General features: G+C 40.2%; 1 protein-coding gene across 1 annotated transcript; it reads right to left on the bottom strand.

Annotated features, from left to right (window-relative positions):
* Positions 1–7,711: 7,711 nt before the first annotated feature.
* On the bottom strand, positions 7,712–19,893 carry hlfb (HLF transcription factor, PAR bZIP family member b). The gene is made up of 4 exons (XM_038990604.1): positions 19,526–19,893; positions 17,402–17,770; positions 13,298–13,509; positions 7,712–9,028 (listed from the first exon to the last, which is right to left on the bottom strand). The coding sequence occupies exons 1-4, from the start codon at positions 19,656–19,658 to the stop codon at positions 8,813–8,815; spliced, it is 930 nt and encodes a 309-aa protein (XP_038846532.1). The 5' UTR covers positions 19,659–19,893; the 3' UTR covers positions 7,712–8,812.
* Positions 19,894–20,306: the final 413 nt, after the last annotated feature.

Here is a 20,306-nt window from a genome sequence, read left to right as displayed (position 1 = left end):
CCTCCAAATCCTGCTTTATCCCGCAGGCACAAACCCCATCAGCAAAATGAATGTGGCCTGAGAGCACAAAGCCTCCCAGTCAATGAATGAATGCATGTCTGGCTTCACTCTGTCAATGATTGACGTATATTAGGTTTTAACATATGATTGTGATGTAAAAGCACTGTGAAACATTGGCTATTGTAAAAGAGTTAAAGCCAGATGCACACTTTCATCCAGAGTGACTCATGATAAGTGCATTCATATAAGGAGGCTAAAAAACAGACACACAGGATGTGTCCCAAATGGCACCCTATTCCCTACATAGTGCACTACCTTTGGCCAGAGCTCTGGTCAAAAGTAGTGCACTATATATGGAATATGGTGTATTGAGACACATACACAGTTATGGTAAACCTTTTTATGAGGGGCTTTCCAAAAAGGCAACCTTGCAAATTAAAGCATCTGTTTTAGTGATCAAAGGAGTGAACCTATTTCAAAGAGGAGCACTTTGAACGCCTAAGTTCTGTTATAATTGTGTCCTGTTGAATTTCACGTTTCCTCCATGTTATGTCCCTAAGACATCAGCAGTAAAGTCTGGTGCCCGCTGGGACAGATGTGGACACTTTTAGCATATAGATAGTTTTACTTACACAAATGCATGTGCCACAATGGAGCCCTATGGCAGTTTAAAATAAAGATGCAATGTGGATTACATAAAATAAAGAGCATGAACATGACTAGAAGAGAGACACCTTAATAAAAACATTTCAATTTGAACTACTACCCCATCTAGTGTCCGTTTAAAAGCCTAACATTGGGCTTTTCTTGTAGTGTCCAGTGTTATATCTGATCTCCCGTAGTTGCCTGCCCTGCCTTGTCCATATTCCACATCGCTGATCCCTTGTAGGTGGCAGCCAGCTGGAGAATTCGCTTGAACCCTGCAGCTTGTCAGAGCTCAACTTAGCCAATAGCCATCATATTTGCCTTAACTGCTACAGGTGTAGGATCTTAATTTGATCACCCTGTTTTGCAGGAAATGTAAACTTGTAGTGTATTTAAGATTTTAAAAGGCTTCTAAGTTTGTAATGTCCACTTAAAAATGTCAGACTTGATTTGCCCTAACTAAATATGTATCAACTCCTACAAAAACCCACTACAAAAAATGCAATTCTGCATCTTAACAAAATGTTGGACTAATTACACTATATCACTTGCATTGTAGCCTGTTTTGAATTTTTTATTATGAAATTGCACTTATCCAGCCTACATGCTTGTAAACACCCTTTGCTATGTTTTTTTTTTTAATATATGTGATCTTGTCTGAATGTTTTATGACTGCTGCAAAATGTTATTGTCTCTTTGAGGTCATTAATGCTTTCTGAATCTGAAAAATCTCCTTTACTTATAATCCACCAAATAATACACATTTCCTGTTGCTGCGGGATTATTTTCCTGCTGTGAGAAATTGCTCAAATGAAGATTCTACACCTGTAGTTACAGTAGCTAACATGCATAAAGTAAAATTAGGGCTAGTGTTGGGGTTAGGGTCAAGGTAAGTGTTAGGTTTAGGGCTAGTGTTTGGGTTAGCTTGCTAGTTAGTTCGATGCTCTAATAGCTTACTATATCATCTCTGCTAATGAATCAACTGAAGCTATACATCAGTTGAAGGTAATGTCTCCTCTCGCTGTCTTTCCCCAGGGCAGCGGACCAGTGTGCAGTCATCACCACTCAGAAACCAGAAGACCTCTGACATTATGGAATCACTCTTTTCTCTCCTGTCCACCCCATCGCTACACTGTTGGGCATGAACATGTCAAAGGGCCAGACGACGATGCCCTGCCACACCTCACTAAGAAGGAACCATCTTGAGATCAGAATCTACAGTACATGTATAATGAAGGAACTATGAAATCACAGAGAACTGCAATACCTACAATACCGTTCTCTTCGTCCACTGGAAAACTACATATTCCATGCACCTTTTCTGCTGTAATTCTTGAAAAAAAATAATAGTGTCAAGCTTCTTGGACAAAACAGTGTCTACATTGTAATTGATATGCTGCACTTGAATGACAGTGACTGTTTTGGACTAGGTGTACAACTCTTTCAATGAATGTCCCCAATGACTGTCTGTTGTTGTAAATGCTCATCTCATTCTGGTCTGTTGAAACCTTATCAGGCCCCTTGGCAGCTAGCTACTGTACTAAATGGAAATTTAGCTGACACTTTAATCCAAAACAGATTACAGTTAACACATATTCAGAATATGTGGTCCATTGTGGGAATCAAACCGTCAACTCAAACCAATCAACCAACGAACCAACCAATGAAACAATCAACTGACTAACCAACCAATCAACTGACCAACTAACTAACCAACCAAACATCAGAACCATTCAATGGGCTCGTTCGACATTTCAGCTGACAGTGCAGGTGACTGCCGACTGACTGATCTACAAACCACCTTGCATCACAAATAACTACTCATTATAATAAGGATAATTTAATTTGTAGATCAGTCGGACAGTTACAATTTATCCAGGATACATTATGGTTTTGCAAAGATTGTCTATTATATTCACATGATAGTCGATTGACCGCTCTAACAATAGAAATACATGTCCTCAAAGATGAAAGACAGGCGGGAGGAAGCTAGATAAGGTGGGACCATTCTGGCCAATGAGAGGGCAGATATGCGTGTGAACAACAGGCCATAGAGCTAGATAGAGGACTCATATTTGTATCTGTGGCATTATAGCGTCTGTGACAGCATGGGCAGCACCATTGAAACTATGTCCATTTCAAGGTAGTCCATTTTCTTCTTCGTCGGCTGATTGCTCCCAAATCATAGGAATCCCCACATAGTTGACAACTTTAAAATGGTGGAAGCCCTCAAATGCCAGTTGCGTCCACTTATATCAGTGCATTTGTAACAACTGAACCATTACGAAACTTCTATTAGATCAAATAAGCCTCAGGTAGAAAATTAGCAATTCAATTCGACACTCTCTCATTGACCTCCATACAAAAATTCCTAAATTCGTGGGCTTATTTTACGTAGACAGCTTCGCCTCTTTCTCTCTGGCCATTGTCACTACATGACTATCCTCCTCTGCTGGGCCACAACAAGCCTTAGTCATGTCAAGTAATTTGCTCTGCCACGACATTGAGCCACAATGTTACAACAGATTCATTGTATTGCAGCTACTTCATGGAAACTGGGGGAGAGGGGTAGAAATTTCCCATGGAGATAGTTGAGACCTCATATTTGTATCTGTCCCAATATGGCACCTGTGACAGTACTGGCAACGCCAGCCATTCATTTTCTTTTGTGTTTGAAATAAGTGTAAAGCTAATATTGGTGATTTACCACCAAGTCCTGAACCAAATCTTGTCATTAATTTATTATGGTCACTAGATGGCGGCAATATAGCTTAAAGGCATTTACAAACCATAGCACCCAATTTGAAGAAGACAATGCTCTGATCATTGGCTGATCGCTCCCACCCAGTTGACTACTTTAAAATTGTGGAAGCCATCAATGGCAATGTCCATGCTAAAACGTGTTATATCCATGATGAGTTCTCTATCACTATGAGATTGCCACGACTTTGAGTCGCAACAGCTTCCATGTAGTCCAGCTACTTTATGGAATCTGGGGGAGTCTTCGAGCCACAATGGTACATGAGTTTCCGGTTAGACCAGCTACTTCATTAAAACTGGTGGAGAGGGATATAGAGACTGACATTGATTGGAGCAGGATGTCCTGTGACTGTCCTCCGCTCAGCCACATCAAGACTCAGTCACGTCAAGTCATCCACTCTGTCACGACTTTGAAACGAACCAACAGTCAGAGTCCTGCCACCGAGGGACTCGACATGCTAAAGCCTCTTATGTAAAACTTTATTTTTAAAATACTATGGCCTGCTCAGCTCGGTTCCCATCGAGACCAACCAATGACTTGACCAATCACAGCACCCCATTTGCAATGTGAATTGCAGCAAATTATATTTCCCACAGGTTTGAGGAATTAGTCAGACTCAACTCCACAGAGTATTATAAAGCGAGAGTTATGTATTCCTTCTGATATCTGCTCTGCTCTGCTTTGGTTCTCTCTGCAGGGTTACAAACATTTACTCTTCTAAACAGACCAATTTGTTTTGGTCATATTCTGGGCTTGACATCAGTGGTAGTGGTACTAATAAGGTGTGGGCATCAGTTAAGGGACTTAGTCTTGTACGGGAGATATGTGTGGCACACAAGAGGGAGTATTTAAAATCAAATTTGACTTGAGCCGATGTTCAAGTGAACTTGGTAGCCTGGATCGTATTCATTTGGTATGAAATGGAAGCAAACAGGGAGGGACTACCTGGACATTTTCAATAAGAAACGGTGTTAGCTACATGTACACTAATGAATAAAACCCATGTTTTGGGAAGGCGTTATACATATCATGTAAATGACTAACTGTTGCTCTCATAATACAGAATATTTTATCAAATATAATTTTTGTGGTACATTGTTACTATAGTGCATCAATATATAGTACATTAAATAAAAGTATCACAATAGTATGACTCATCCAAGACTCTCTAAATAATATTGTATAAAACAAAACAAAGAACTAAACTAGCTCCTGTATTTGTGTGTAGGCTACATGTACACATAACAGAGAGAAAAAGTGAGACATTCTACTGTGTCGGAGTTTCAAAATGACTATACCAAACCAGCACGATAAAGTACATATCACACACACACACACACACACACACACACACACACACACACACACACACACACACACACACACACACACACACACACACACACACACACACACACACACACACACACACACACACACACACACACACACACACACACACACACACAGTACAGTAGTAGGCTATGTTATGAGAGTGGAACCAGGCTGTTGAAGTTCAGCCATGGATGGAGAGCGCCCTCCAGTGGTTACTTTTGGAAACAGTATGTCATCTGATACTTAAAAAAAAACAAGATCAGCTTTAGAGACATTTCTTTCTATGTTTTTTTCCCACAATGTATGACATGCAGATGGTTATTGCATCCTATCTTGTCTTGTTGCTTTTTTTCTCGCCAGATGCCATAATGTGAAACCACCGAATTGAACCGAGAGGTCGTAGATTGATTCCAAATCGACCCGCCTTTTTTCATCACCCAAAGGAACACATAACTAGCAGATGATATCAACTGTTTTATTGTGATCATGAGAAACATAATCAAAAGACAGCATGTAAGTGCCCTAGGGAACCCATAATCTGGGGAAAAAATGCACAAATAAAATCACACAAAAGGAACAAATGAACATGAGATTTAACATACAGTACAAGTCAAAAGTTTAGACACACCTACTCATTAAAGGGTTTTTCTTATTTTTACTATTTTCTACATTGTAGAATAATAGTAAAGACATCAAAACTATGAAATAACACATATGGAATCATGCAGTAACCAAAAAAGTATTAAACAAATTCTTCAAAGTAGCCACCCTTTGCCTTGATGACAGCTTTGCACACTCTTGGCATTCTCTCAACCAGCTTCACCTTGAATGCTTTTCCAACAGTCTTGAAGGAGTTCCCACATATGTTGAGCACTTGTTGGCTGCTTTTCCTTCACTCCGCGGTCCAACTCAGCCCAAACCATCTCAATTGGGTTGAGGTAGGGTGATTGTGGAAGCCAGGTCATCTGATGCAGCACTCCATCACTCTCCTTCTTGGTCAAATAGCCCTTACAACCAGCTTCACCTTGAATGCTTTTCCAACAGTCTTGAAGGAGTTCCCACATATGTTGAGCACTTGTTGGCTGCTTTTCCTTCACTCCGCGGTCCAACTCAGCCCAAACCATCTCAATTGGGTTGAGGTAGGGTGATTGTGGAAGCCAGGTCATCTGATGCAGCACTCCATCACTCTCCTTCTTGGTCAAATAGCCCTTACACAGCCTGGAGGTGCAGTTAACTCTAATTAACTTATCCTCTGCAGCAGAGGTAACTCTGGGTCTTCCTTTCCTGTGGCGGAAAGGAGATCCAGTTTTTATTTAACTAGGCAAGTCAGTTAAGAACAAATTCTTATTTTACAATGACAGCCTACCCCAGCCAAACCCTAACCGGGCAACGACGCTGGGTTAATTGTGTGCCGTCCTAGGGACTCACAATCATGGCCGGTTGTGCTACAGCCCGGGAACAAACCAGGGTCTGTAGTGATGCCTCTAGCACTGAGATGCAGTGCCTTAGACCGCTGCGCCACTCAAGAGTCCCAGTTTCATCATAGCGCTTGTTGGTTTTTGCGACAATGTAGAAAATTTAAAAAACAACAACTCTGGAATGAGTAGGTGTATCCAAACTTTTGACTGGTACTGTAAGTGTTTGTTTTTGGGACATTACATTATTCTATATCAAAACTACATACAAGTAAGAATTTAAAGAGATCCAGATATCATTATTTTCTTCGACTGCAGCAAATGAACAGTCCAACAAAACATACAAGACAAAATGGCCTGTCGGTTTCATTTGTAATGTGGTCTTTAGTAATGTCCAGGCAAAGTATCTAAAAAACAGCTTTTGTTAAAAGTGAACAAGTTCTTAATATACATAGTTCATTTTTAAAATACACAAGAAATATATATGTTGGGAAAAATACTGTACAAAAACATGAATATCTTTGTATAAACAATAAAACCTTTAATATATCAATATATCCTTTGTATACTGAAATGTTTTGGTCTGTAGTAAAGATATAAAGTGATTAGAGTATATTCCACCGTACTGTATAGGTAACACCATTCATTCGCTCAATGTACAGTGTGATTGTTATCAGAGGAGGCTGCTGAGGGGAGAACGGCTCATAATAATGGATGGAACGGAGTAAATGGAATTGCATCAAACATCTGGAAACCATATGTTTAATGTATTTGATACCATTCCACTGATTCCACTCCAGTCATTACCACGAGCCCGTCCTCCCCAATTAAGGTGCCACCAACCTCCTGTGTTTGTTATATACAGTAGTACATCTGTTACATTCATCTCATTGGGTCACAGAGAACATCTGTGCAGTGTCCATACTAGGACAGTCTCAGTCTCAGCAGGACTTCTTTCAATCTGAGCAGGACTGAGAGGCTGTCTTAATACGGACACTGACAGAGAAAAGTCATGCTCGGGAAGAGTAAAAGAAAATGATAACGTCTATTGTCTATTGCATGGATGCTGATAATGTTCGAATTTGAATGCTTGAAGAGGAAATAAAAACATGCCAGATTATATGTAAATAATACAAGTAATTACAAATGAAATAAAGAGGGTATTTTCATGCGTGTCTGTGACAGTAAGCTTGGTAGATAGGAGACCAAGACCCTACTGCTTTATGGGCTTATTGCTTTAGCTTCTGACAGTTCTTCTGTACAACACGGTGAAACAATGATCTGGTGACAGGTAACTTGAAACAACCTGTGTTAACAAAGTTATAAATAACACTGTCATAACCTACAAGCTCTCACAGTCTTACGTCACAATAAGACGTTCATCCATGTTTCTCAATCGTCATATTTCTAAGTTGTTCCAAAGTCAAATTTCGAAGTGTTTAAGGTTAAGTTTAGGCATTAACTCTGAATTCTTAAGGTTAGGCATTAATTCTGAATGGTTAAGGTTAGGGATAGGTTAGGGATAAAACAAAAATATAAAAACTTCTTTCTATCGCTGGATTCAAACATGCAACCTTTGGAATCAGAGGCAGATGCTTACACCCATTCGCAACATCTTAGCAAAACCAAAACCTACTTGGAAGTAACAGGGCTCACTGTTGCCCCTTGTGGCTGTTTTCCACATCATCTCCCGACGTCCTCAGACATGGATAGACGTAGAATACTGACTTGTATCACGGGTAACCTGCCTGGTCATAACACTGCCATATGAACGAAATGAACAAATGACAAAGCTGACATCATAGAATGCTAGCCTGGATGCCAGTCTGTCTCTGCGTTAGCTAACATGCTGTTGCCTAATCAGGCAACTGTGTAGCGTTACTTAATGCAGAAACAGTTGGGTACCCAGGCTAGCGGTATGTAGGCATTAGATAGTTTTCAAGTGTGAGCAGTGCAGTGATTCTTTACATGAAGATTCTACACTTTACAAACAGCTTATCTCTGACAGAGCATAAGAAAGGGGGGTGGGGGTGGATTAAAAAGAAAGCTGGATGAAGTGGGACAGGTAACGTCAGCAGAGACATCTCAGCTGACATTACCTATATTTACAGTATGGAAACCATAGAAAACCATGGCAACCACAGACACAAGATCATCAACAGACGATAACAGATGTTATGGATCAAGAGGGAGTTGGATGAGGGTAGGTAATATAACATAATAATAATAAGGTAATATAACATTCATTCATACATATTCATAAAAAAATGAAATGCCACAGTAAACGGCGTGGACAATATGTACAAACCACCGTGTAAGGAAAATAACACATCAAATACATTAGCTATGTGTGGATAGATATATAAAAAAGAAAATAATACAATTAAAAACACACATAGCCCAGAAATAAAGGAAACACATTCCGTTTCATACTCACACTTTACACAACGTTATCCGCTTTCACTCTAAAGTGCCAATCAGAGATAGACATGGGTGAGATAAATGGGGGGATTGATTGGGTGGTTGTCTCAGACAGCTGTAAGCTCAGCCTCTCAGCCTCATATTTGTGTGTGTGTGTGTGTGTTTGTGTTTTTCTTTATGTTTGTGTGTGTGTGTAGTTGCTATCTGTGTGTGAGTGTATTCTGTCTCAGTCCCATTACAGAGGTCCGTGTGAAGCCTGGTACTTGACCACTATGTTTTTGGTGCGCCCCAGCTCTCTCCTCAGGTCGCCCACCTCCATCCTCAGTGCTGAATTCTCTTTCTCCAGGAAACCCGCTCGGATGGCGATCTGGTTCTCTTTGAGCCGACGGGCGTCCCGTGACCTCTTGGCAGCCACGTTGTTCTTCTTACGCCTCACCCAATACCTGTCATCCTGCTCGAGAGGTGCAGGGGAAGAGAGCGGGGAGTTAAAAGAGGGGAAATGTCCCACTGGGCAAAAACTGATTGAATCAATGTTGTTTCCATGTAATTTCAACCCAAAAAGTCTATGTGATGAAGTTGAATCAACATGGAAAACTAATTGGATTTGCAAAAAGTCATCAACTTAAGGGCATTTCGTCTTTTTTCACCCAACTTTTAACCTAAATCCAATGACAGTGAATTGTTTTGTTGATTTTACGTTTAATGTGAATTTGTTGACAACTCAACCAAATGTAAATCAAAACTAGATATGGCACAGTTAATTATAAACTCCTGAGACCTAATTTATAAACGTTGGGTATGTACAAAATATACCCCAAAACATTAGTGTACCAGTTTTCACGCAAAAGTTGGCATTTATACAAACTGAACTTGAAGTGAGAATGTGCTTCCCGCAAACTTTAGAACATGCACCGTTTTTAGTGGTTAAAGTATTGCATTGCAAGCAGGCAAGAAGCCTGGTATTTTGTGCAAATGTGGGATACGATGACATGCTTATTCATAACAAAAATATAATAACAGGATTCAATCATTTACCGTTAGTGAGAACAGCAATGATACATTTTTTGCATCTTTGCATTCTAAAATAGTTAGAAACAGTACATAGTACTATAGTACATTTGGAAAGTATTCAGACCCCTTCACGTTTTCAACATTTTGTTACGTTACAGCCTAATTATAAAATTGATTAAAACATTTTTTTTCTCATCAATCTACACACAACACCCCATAATGACAAAGCATTTTTAGAAATGTTTGCAAATGTATTAAATATAAAAAACAGAAATAGCTTATTTACATAAGTATTCAGACTGCTATGAGACTCGACATTTTGCTCAGGTGCATCCAGTTGGCATTGATCATCCTTGAGATGTTTCTACAACTTGATTGGTGTATATCTGTGGTAAATTCAATTGATTGGACATGATTTGGAAAAGCACAGAACCTGTCTACATAGGGTCCCACAGTTGACAGTTCATGTCAGAGCAAAGACTAAGCCATGAGATTGAAGGAATTGTCCGTAGAGGTCCGAGACAGGATTGTGTCGAGACACAGATCTGGGGAAGGGTACCAAATAATTTCTGCAGCATTGAAGGTCCCCAAGAACACAGTGGCCTCCATCATGCTTAAATGGAAGAAATTTGTAAGCACCAACACTTTTCCTTGAGCTGGCCGCCTGGCCAAACTGAGCAATCGGGGGAGAAGGGCCTTGGTCACTCTGAAAGACCTCCAGAGTTCCTCTGTGGAGATGGGAGAAGGACAACCATCTCTGCAGCACTCCACCAATCATGCCTTTATGGTAGAGTGGCCAGATAGAAGCCACTCCTCAGTAAAAGGCACATGACAGCCCGCTTCGAGTTTGCCAAAAGGTGCCTAAAGGACTCTCAGACCATGAGAAACAAGATTCTCTGGTCTGATAAACCAAGATTGAACTCTTTGGCCTGAATGCCAAGTGTCACGTCTGGAGGAAACCTGGCACCATCCTTATGGTGAAGCATCGTGGTGGTAGCATCATGCTGTGGGGATGTTTTTCAGCGGCAGGGACTGGGAGACTAGTCAGGATTGAGGGAAAGATGAACAGATTAAAGTACAGAGAAATCCTTGATGAAAACGTGCTCCAAGGCTCTCATAACCTCAGACTGGGGTGAAGGTTCACCTTCCAACAGGACAATGACCCTAAGTACACAGCCAAGACGACGCAGGAGTGGTTCCGGGACAAGTCTCTGAATGTCCTTGAGTGTCCCAGCCAGAGCCCGGACTTGAACCCGATTGAATATCTCTGGAGAGACCTGAAAATAGTTGTGCAGCGATGCTCCACATCCAACCTGACAGAGCTTGAGAGGATCTACAGAGAAGAATGGGAGACATTCCCCAAATATAAGTGTGCCAAGCTTGTAGCGTCATACCCATGAAGACTCAAAGCTGTAATCGCTGCCAAAGGTGCTTCAACAAGTTACGGGTATGAATACTATGTCAATGTGATATCTAATTTTTTATACATTTGCATTGTGTGTAGATTGATGAGGGAAAAATAACTATTGAATCCATTTTATAATAAGGCTGTAACGTAACAAAATGTGGAAAATGTCAAGGGGTCTGAATACTTTCCCAATGCACTGTATTTCCTTTCTATGATCATTGCAGAATAAATTATTTTTCTGACTATGATGGTTTCGTACTTGCCAAGTAGCTTATAGGCCTAGAACGTCCCATCTCTCATTTAATTGGACCCACTTTAACATAGTAAATAGAAAAAATTCCTCACCGCATTTTCTGGCCATGATGGGTTCATATTCTTGAAGAAGCTTTAACCTACAACAAATTACCATGGCATCTCTCATTTAATTTGTCCTATTAAACTATTATTTAAGTTATTTTGCTCTATGCATCCAAAAGGGAGCGCAGTTGATAATATACAGTAGAATTTAACAGACCGTTGATATTTTGCTTTGAAGTGCGTAGGCTACCACAGTAGTTTTTTTTATTTTCGAGTAGACATACTAGACAATGTATAACAATTTGCGGCCAGTGCAGTATATTTAGGATTGGGAAAAAGTTAACGCAAAACATTACTGATTTCAAATGATCTGTTTACAGTTCCACAGCAATTTCCAATAGTTTTTCTCTTTCAGAAACTGTCAGATACAGCAAATGTTACTGTAAAATTTTTAAACATTCAACCAACACCTCCAGAGACATTTGATCAAGTTCTCCATTGCTATTTCCTTTAGAAACTAACTCGGCCTAATTCCAATACTTCCAAAGTATACAGTAAATGAGGGCGTTACTGTCACCATAAAAGGTGGACTTTAATGCTCATTCACTCGTGCATAGTTTCAGCACCGGTCTGATTTTTAATGGGCAACATGTGTATGTATGGTATGTGCTAAGTTTATAAATCTCAGTACTTGTGTACGTGTGCAGCCTTTTTAGAAATGGCACAGGCAGATATTTAGTGTGAAATGTACGCAACGGTTATACATAAGACCCCAGATGACCAATATTATCATTTTTAAAAACTCACATATTTCATATAAGCGGGTTAACTGGATTGGTAGCTTTAGCCAACTTTTCATTGGCTTGTTGCTGTGTACCAAAACAGTTGCCTAAGCAACGCTGTAAAGGGGTTGCCATGAATTTGGCATTATCTTACAGGCAGCTCCTGGTGAGTAAAATGCTCTAATACAAATATGGTATCAATGCAAGTACTGGGCAATGACACACAGTACAATACCGTAAAATTTAACAATGAAAAAATGCAGTGGAACTGGCTTTGAGTTCCAGAGTTGAGTTTAAGGGGCCTTTAAAGTATATTTTAAATGCATTCTTTGGGATATTTACCTGGAGCCAAAACAGGTCAAACACTGTAAAGGGTTTACATTTGGCAGTAGCTTACAGGCAGCTCGTAGCAAGTAAAATTATGCATTTCATATTACAGTACACCTACTGTAATATAAACACAGTATCACAGTACAATATCATAAAATTGGCTGTATTATACTGTAAAAAAAATAAATGCCTCTGTAATCAGAATAAATTATGAATGGATGAATTAATTAAATTCATTGAGGTGAGGGGTTTGTATTTTACAATATTTTACTATAATTACAAGGGATTGGTTCAAGCAGGCTGGCTGCTTGATAAAGTGTTTACACATTACAGAATATTACTGAAAATGTTGTGTTTTATATCACTTGACCTTCTAGGGGCCTTAACAAAGGCTTCCAAACTGGTGGTCAAAAGGTCTTTGGCGCTCCAAAGATACAGTACGTTCACTCTGTGAAAAATCACTCCGTGAAATTAAACACATCCATTTGCTAACTGTCAGAGATAGACCTCTCCCATTAAAAAATGACCCCTCCTCTCTCTCTCTGGCAGCTAGTGGAGTTTTCCCATAACCTTTGTATTGCTGCACAATCAGCTTTCAGTCAATTCACTAATGTACTAAAACCATGCATGGATCCACCTTTATGTGAACAAACTTAAAAAGGCAAATCCCCTAAGTCTCTCACACTCACACACCTTGTTTTCATATGGCTTTAGTGTTGTTGTGAAACCAGATTATAATCAGTATTAATGGCTCTCTGTCTACATGCCATTCATTCACTGTGATTATTATCTATAAATAATAGATGAGTCAGCGTTATGAACAACTCTACCTGTTATAAAATCAGGGATAACACAGCGCTAAGTAATCTGATAAATTAGATGACACACACACCTTCATGTCATCAGGGAATAACACCTTGCGAGCTTTCTTGAACATGGGCTGTGGTTTGAGCTCCTCGGGGGCAAACTTGCATTTGCGGGGGTCGAACATCTCCTGTCCCGGTACACTGGACAGGGCCAGGTCAGCAGGGTCGGGCTCATAACTCATCGGCACCTGGATGGACTCTGGGTCGATGGGGCTGGGAGTGTTTCTGGATGGCAGGGCTGGAGAAGGGGAGGAAGATAACAACAGGATGTTAGAGACATGGAAATAGGCTAGAGAAATGTATTTCATAGAATTATAGAAATTACCTCTGCATACTTTTTCGTTTGGTGTGTCGGTGCACTATTTTCAAGACATTCATGATAAAAGTGACAAATTGAAAGTAATGCGTTTTTATTCCCAGCACCACAAACAATTGTACTGTTATTATAATGTACCCAGTAGTAGTGACAAACAGTGGCCACCATGGGGCACAAGACACAAAGCTAACACTCACAATCTACACCAAAATTTGCCATTGTGTGAAACATACCAGTGTGAGTACCAACATTTCCCCTCTTCCCCCTCCAATTCCCATCCAAAATAAACTCTGAACCAACTACTGGACAGAAGCACATCGGTTATAAAATGGGTATGTGGACAGGGCTCATATTATAAATCTCTATCCACTTGTCTCTTACACAAACATTATGCATGTATCTATCTCTTTGCAATGAGTGGAGACTGGAGGCCAGCTGGTGTGAGATGGGAGAGAGAGAAAGATAGTGCCAGAGGCCCTGCTCCTTTTCAAATGACATCTGAACCTCATTCTCAAATCAAAGTAATGGTCAAGTGCACAGGATACAGAAAAGCCCTACAGATCTGAATCTGATGTGACGACTAGGCCCTTCTCTAACTGAGCTGAGGTATAATAGTTGTATAGAAAACCTTACAGTTTTTTATTTGCACTTGTATTCAAATTCAGATTTACATTTGATTTATAATCACACTCTAACAAGTGTCCAGGAGGTGTACTTCAAGCTGCCTCGCGCTACAGAAACAGGAGACAGCCTCCTGCCTCTATGGGCTGTTCTGGCTCGGACAGGGCTTACTTGGTCAAGACTTTCTTATCTACTTAACTAACCTCTACCTCAGGCTCAACTGCTACCAGAGAGAGTCGGCTGGTGGACGAGATTAATCACACTGATTCAGTCTGAGATTTACAGTATAGATAGATCTATACCTAGCTCAGCACAGCTACAAAGGGATGTACAGAGACAGGTTTGACCTCCAGTGCAGATGAAGATTTCACTTCAATCAAGAGAAGACAACATATGCTTCTTAGAAGTGAGTAAAGCACCTGCTAATCAGAAGTGCCTGAGACGAGTGACTAAGGAACAGAACATTACACTAATTAGCTAAAGGGATGCACTGAGAGAGATTTGACCTCCAGGTGAAGATTTCACTTCAATCAAGAGAAGGCAATCTGCTTCTCAGAAGTGTCTTAGGCTATGTTTACACACGTAGCCCAATTCAGATCTTTTATTTGCATACCTGATATTTAAAATAAAACATGAAATCAGATCTTTTTACTTTTGATTTATACTACCTCCATATGTGGATCTGAATACTCATACAAACCTGATCCACCATGTGACCTCTGTCTAGACGTTCAGATCAGATTTCTTTGCTCTGAAGTAAATATAAATGTGCACATGACCTGCTGTTACCATGACAAATACCCCAACATTTTAAGGAATTGTTTACACAGCCACCCTAAGAACCCAATTCAGGTTTTTCTTCATATCAAATATTTTTTTCTGACTGTCAACACTCAGTTTTACATGTGACCAATATCAGATTTGCACATTCACACTGATGTAGCCTCTGAAGTAGCACACAGATGCAATGCTCATTTCCTGTCATTGTCCTTTAAAATTCTAGGGTAGTTGTCATGGTAATGGAAGGTAATGTGCAAAACAAACACTTCAGAGTAAAGAAATCTGACCTGAGCATCCAGACTGAAATCAGGACGAGAGCCACATAGGCTGTGTTTACACAGGCAGCCCAATTCTGATCTTTTTTCACTAATTGGTCAGATCAGGTCAGGTCTTTACCTAATAATTGGGCAAAATATCAAAAGTGGGCTGCCTGTGTAAATGCAGCCATATAGATGTGGTATAACACCTGCCTCTCAGAAGAGAAGTACTTCAAATTAGTGACTTACAAACAGAACATTGCACTAATTAATCAAGTTAATTAAGCCTTGTTCAAATTGCAGGCCTTAATGCTTAAATCAGTTTGGTTTTTCAAATCTGTTTTGGAATACTGACTGTCCAAACAGCAAGTTACAAGTGACCAAATCGGATCTGTGTGTGTTCAGACAGCAGTCATTTGCTGACAAGGCTACACTCGTTGTCATAGTAATGTCGGGTGTGTGCGCAGTGGTGTAGGCTGATTGGTGGTGGTGCTGAAGGTGACAACAATGTCTGCTTCGAATGTTCAAAATCATAGTGTAAGAACACTTTTAAAGCCTTGAAGGATAAGATAATCCAACTTTTAAAACAAGTCATTTTTGGCTAGCCACAGCAGCCAACTTTCTAGCTGGCTGTTGAGCTTTCTAGCACATTCACTCATTTGTTTGTAAACAATTAACACACGCTAGTTAGCTACCACATGTTCTTGTCAAACTATCAGAGTAGCTAGCAAGCAACAAGATATGCTAAATAACAATCTAAAAAACATTTGAGGTCAAATAAATCAGATTTGACCGCTCAGACACAAGTCGCATGGCCAGGAATCAGAATTGTATCTAATTCAAAACCCCTACCCCCAAACATCTTCCCGCAGTGGTGGTAGGGGTTTGAAGAGAGTAGTCTGACTGGCCTACATGCTGTTTACATTGTGTGTTTTGGGTGTGGTTGGTTATTGTTGGTCCATATGTCGTATAGGTTAGATCAGTGGTTCCCAACTCCGGTCCTCGAGTACCCCCAACAGTACACATTTTTATTGTAGCCCCAGACAAGCACACCTGATTGAACTTGTCAACTGGTCATCAGGCCCTCAATGAGTTGAATCAGGTGAGTTTGTCTGGGGCTACAACTGAAATGTATGCTGTTGGGAGAACTGGAGGACTGGAGTTGGGAACCACTGCATTAGATTCTACAATGTGTGTTAGCTGGGTTCACGTGAGGTACCCCTGCTCCTACTTCTGATCATGTCCCAGTGCAGGTAAGTACAGCACAGTATGTACCTAAAACACAGATATTACGCAGAGACAAGCCCAAGTACAGACAGCCTGAAGCTGTGTGTCTGTATTCTGTGTGCAACACACTTACGGGTCACACCATCAGAACATCTGTTGAATTTCACACCTTTTCCATTCTGGGTTTGTGGCCTCTTCTAAGAAACCCAATAAAGCAGTCCTACACTTTAGTCGTACTGGGCCTGCATTTTAATGGGGGCACAGACACTAAGGACTGTGATGGATACATGATTCATCTTTTTCCTTCTCATCTATTTTTATGTTGACATAATTTGTTCTGAATTCTGACACCCTCAGAATGCATTGGTTGGCTCATCCCAACCCAAGGCCAAGTGTGAAATGAGCAGACAGCTCTACACAGTATCTATTGATTTACTCATCGATTACGGGGTGACAATAAAATATGCTGCTGGACCCCTCGAGGTGACAGTTCTAAACCTTATTAATTGCAATAGCAACTCTCATAAAAGTGGTCCTCTGTGACTCAGCTGGTAGAGCACGGTACTTGCAACACCAGGGTTGTGGGTTAGATTCCCACGGGGGACTAGTGTGAACATGAAAATGTATCCACTCACTACTGTAAGTTGCTCTGGTTAAGAGCGTCTGCTAAAATTTAAAAATAGTGTACATCTAACACCTTACTAATAAACATGGTGACTAGCAGGTGTATTATATTTTCACTTCAAACTATTGAGATTAGTATGATCTGAGAGCAGTGCTTAGGGGGAATATTTTCCCTAGTGACAAAAGCCAGGGAAAGGATGAATTTTATGGTGTACTGCAGAGGTGTGCACATTCTTGTCCCCGCTCCTCCTTGTTCCCTGTGTGTTTTGGTATGTATGCGAGGTGTGCGTGTGTGTTTTACACACCTGTTCTGGTGAGACTACGGAGACAGTTCTGTGCGCCCATGCTTGTGTGTACCAACGTCGATGCACTGGCATGGTTGCTAAGGTCGATCACCGAGGGCGACGGTGTGGGCGGGGCTGGTGACCTACTTGACGTCTGGTGCTGGGACTGTGATTGGTGTGTTTGGTGCTGGTCGCGGTGGACGGCGGTGGCGAGATCAGACGGAATGCCATTTTCCGACAGGAACTCGTCCAGATCCATGTACTCCAGCTGGAAGTTGTCCTCATCGTAGGGGAGAGTCTTGTTCCACAGCGTCGGGCCAAGGAAGGCTGACTGTGGGGCACTCCTCTCCTCATCCAAATTCTTCTCCTTCTCTCGCTCCTTCTCAAACCCTAGAGAGAACATTGGGGGGTCCACTGTTAGTACCAAGACATTATATATATATTTTTTTTAAACAATGCTGCTCTATCACAAGGCTTGTATTATGATATTGAATATGCAGAATATTTATTTCAGTTTATTGTATCTGTAATTTGGGAGAATAAAGTATCCTCTATGGCAGGGCTTTTCAACTCTTACCTTATGAGGTCTGGAGCCTTCTTGTTTTCTGTTCTACCTGATAATTAATTGCACACACCTGGTGTTCCAGGTCTAAATCAGTCCCTGATTAGAGGGGAACAATGAAAAAATGCAGTGGAACTGGCTTTGAGGCCCAGAGTTGAGTTTGAGGGACCTTTAAAGTATATTTGAAATGCATTCTTTGGGCTATTTACCTGGAGCCAAAACAGGTCAAACACTGTAAAGGGGTTACTGTGTGAATTTGGCAGTAGCTTACAGGCAGCTCGTAGCAAGTAAAATTATGCATTTCATATTACAGTACACCTACTGTAATATAAATAAATCAAATTTTATTGGTCACATACACATGATTAACAGATGTCATTGGGGGTGTAGCGAAATTCTAGAAATACGTTATCAAAGCAAGTACTGTGTAATGACATACAGTACAATACTGTAAAATAGGCTGTATTATACTATAAAAAGGTCAATGCTACCGTAATCGGAATTCATAAATGGATGAATGAATGAAATTCATTGAGGGGAGGGATTGTTTGTATTTCACAGTATTTTATTGTAATTACACGGGATCGGTGCAAGCAGGTTGGCTGCTAGGTAAAGTATTTACACATATTAATGAATATTTGGTGTTTATATCATTTGTACTTCTAGAGACCTTAAAGGCTTCCAAACTGGCAGTGACTAAAGGGCAAAACAGACCAAAAGGACATAGCAAAATGCTCAACCATTTGAGGGTTAAAACTAGATGCCACTCCAATCTGTCTCCTAGACAAATTTACGGGGCACTATAACCACATTGCACACTCATCTTCTGCACATCTATCACTTCAGTGTTTAATTGCTATATTGTAATTATTTCACCACTATGGCCTATTTATTGCCTTACCTCCCTTATCCTACCTCATTTGCACACACTGTATATATACTTTTCTTTTTTAAATGTATTGACTGAATGTTTGTTTATTCCATGTGTAACTCTGTGTTGTTGTTTGTGTCGCACTGCTTTGCTTTATCTTGGCCAGGTCGCAGTTGTAAATGAGAACTTGTTCTCAACTAGCCTACCTAGTTAAATGAAGGTGAAATAGGAGTTAAAATTGTACAGCATTCTCACACACAGGTGCAACAGATATGGCCTCTTACAAGGCATGCCTCAAAATATGTTAATGAGCCAGAAACAACAACACCATACACCCAATAGTAGTTAAAAGGTTTTTGGCACTCCAAAAATACTGTACTGTACTGTATTCTGTGTGGTGGAATTACAGTACCATTCGAAATACATATATATATTTTCTCACAATGAACCATAATTTACAGTATGCTGCAGTAAAAAGTTTGAGTATTTTACTGTTGATAATACCCCAAATTACCGTATAATTTACAGTTTTCTGTTACAGTGTAGATACAAGTAGCTTATCCTATAAATAAACTACACAATAATACATAAATAAACAATGGAATTGAAAAGAAAAGTATATTTCTATACAAATTAGAATAATTTCAATTTAAGATAAGTTGTTCTATAGACTTGGAACATAATATAATAATAAAAAATACTTATTTCTTACTTTCATTTTGGTGTTCATGTTTGAGGAAGGGTAGTTTCATGGGGTTCTCCAATAGAGACTTCAGTACGCAGTGATTCGACGCAGGTAGAAAACGTGGATTCACCGTGAGATGTCTGGACATTATTTTATCCATCACTTCTTCCTTTAGCTGTAAAAAATGCACTAAACCTGGTCCTGGGGTATTATTATGCAGATAGGCTAATACAAAATATTAAACAAAACAGATCAATCTAAATCACAAGAATAGGTCGATTTAACCTGTTCAATTAGCCTAACTGGAGAGAAAAATTAACTCAGTGGGCAGATTCCGTGCAAAGCTGGTTCCAGTGCCACCGGCTATTCCAATATCGGCTGTCGTCTGCAGCAGAAGACTGATAGCGTTCAAGAAGACAGATAGCGTTCACCCATTCCATTCATACCATATGTGAGAACCGAGGTGTGTGACGTCAAACCCTGAGAGATACCGCCCCTCTTTTCTCGTGTGTGTGTGTGTGTGTGTGTGTGTGTGTGTGTGTGTGTGTGTGTGTGTGTGTGTGTGTGTGTGTGTGTGTGTGTGTGTGTGTCTGTGTTTCCCGACCAATTCATCATTACAATGAATGAGGCCAGTGTCTAAAAGTGATTAAACGCCACTCAGAAGTTAATTCCGGTCTTTATTCGGTCTGTCGTGAAAGTTACCTATGTAGGCTACTACAGTATATTATAATAGACCTAGTCGTATGCCCTATGGCCTATAATTTATCTTAATGTTTAACAGGGTTCAAAGAAGCAGACATTGCAGGGC

The sequence above is a fragment of the Salvelinus namaycush genome, chromosome 4 (genome assembly GCF_016432855.1).
Source record: "Salvelinus namaycush isolate Seneca chromosome 4, SaNama_1.0, whole genome shotgun sequence".
NCBI classification, from domain to species: Eukaryota; Metazoa; Chordata; class Actinopteri; order Salmoniformes; family Salmonidae; genus Salvelinus; species Salvelinus namaycush.
Note: the sequence above shows the minus strand (reverse complement) of the source record. Positions and strands in the feature narration are given on the sequence as shown.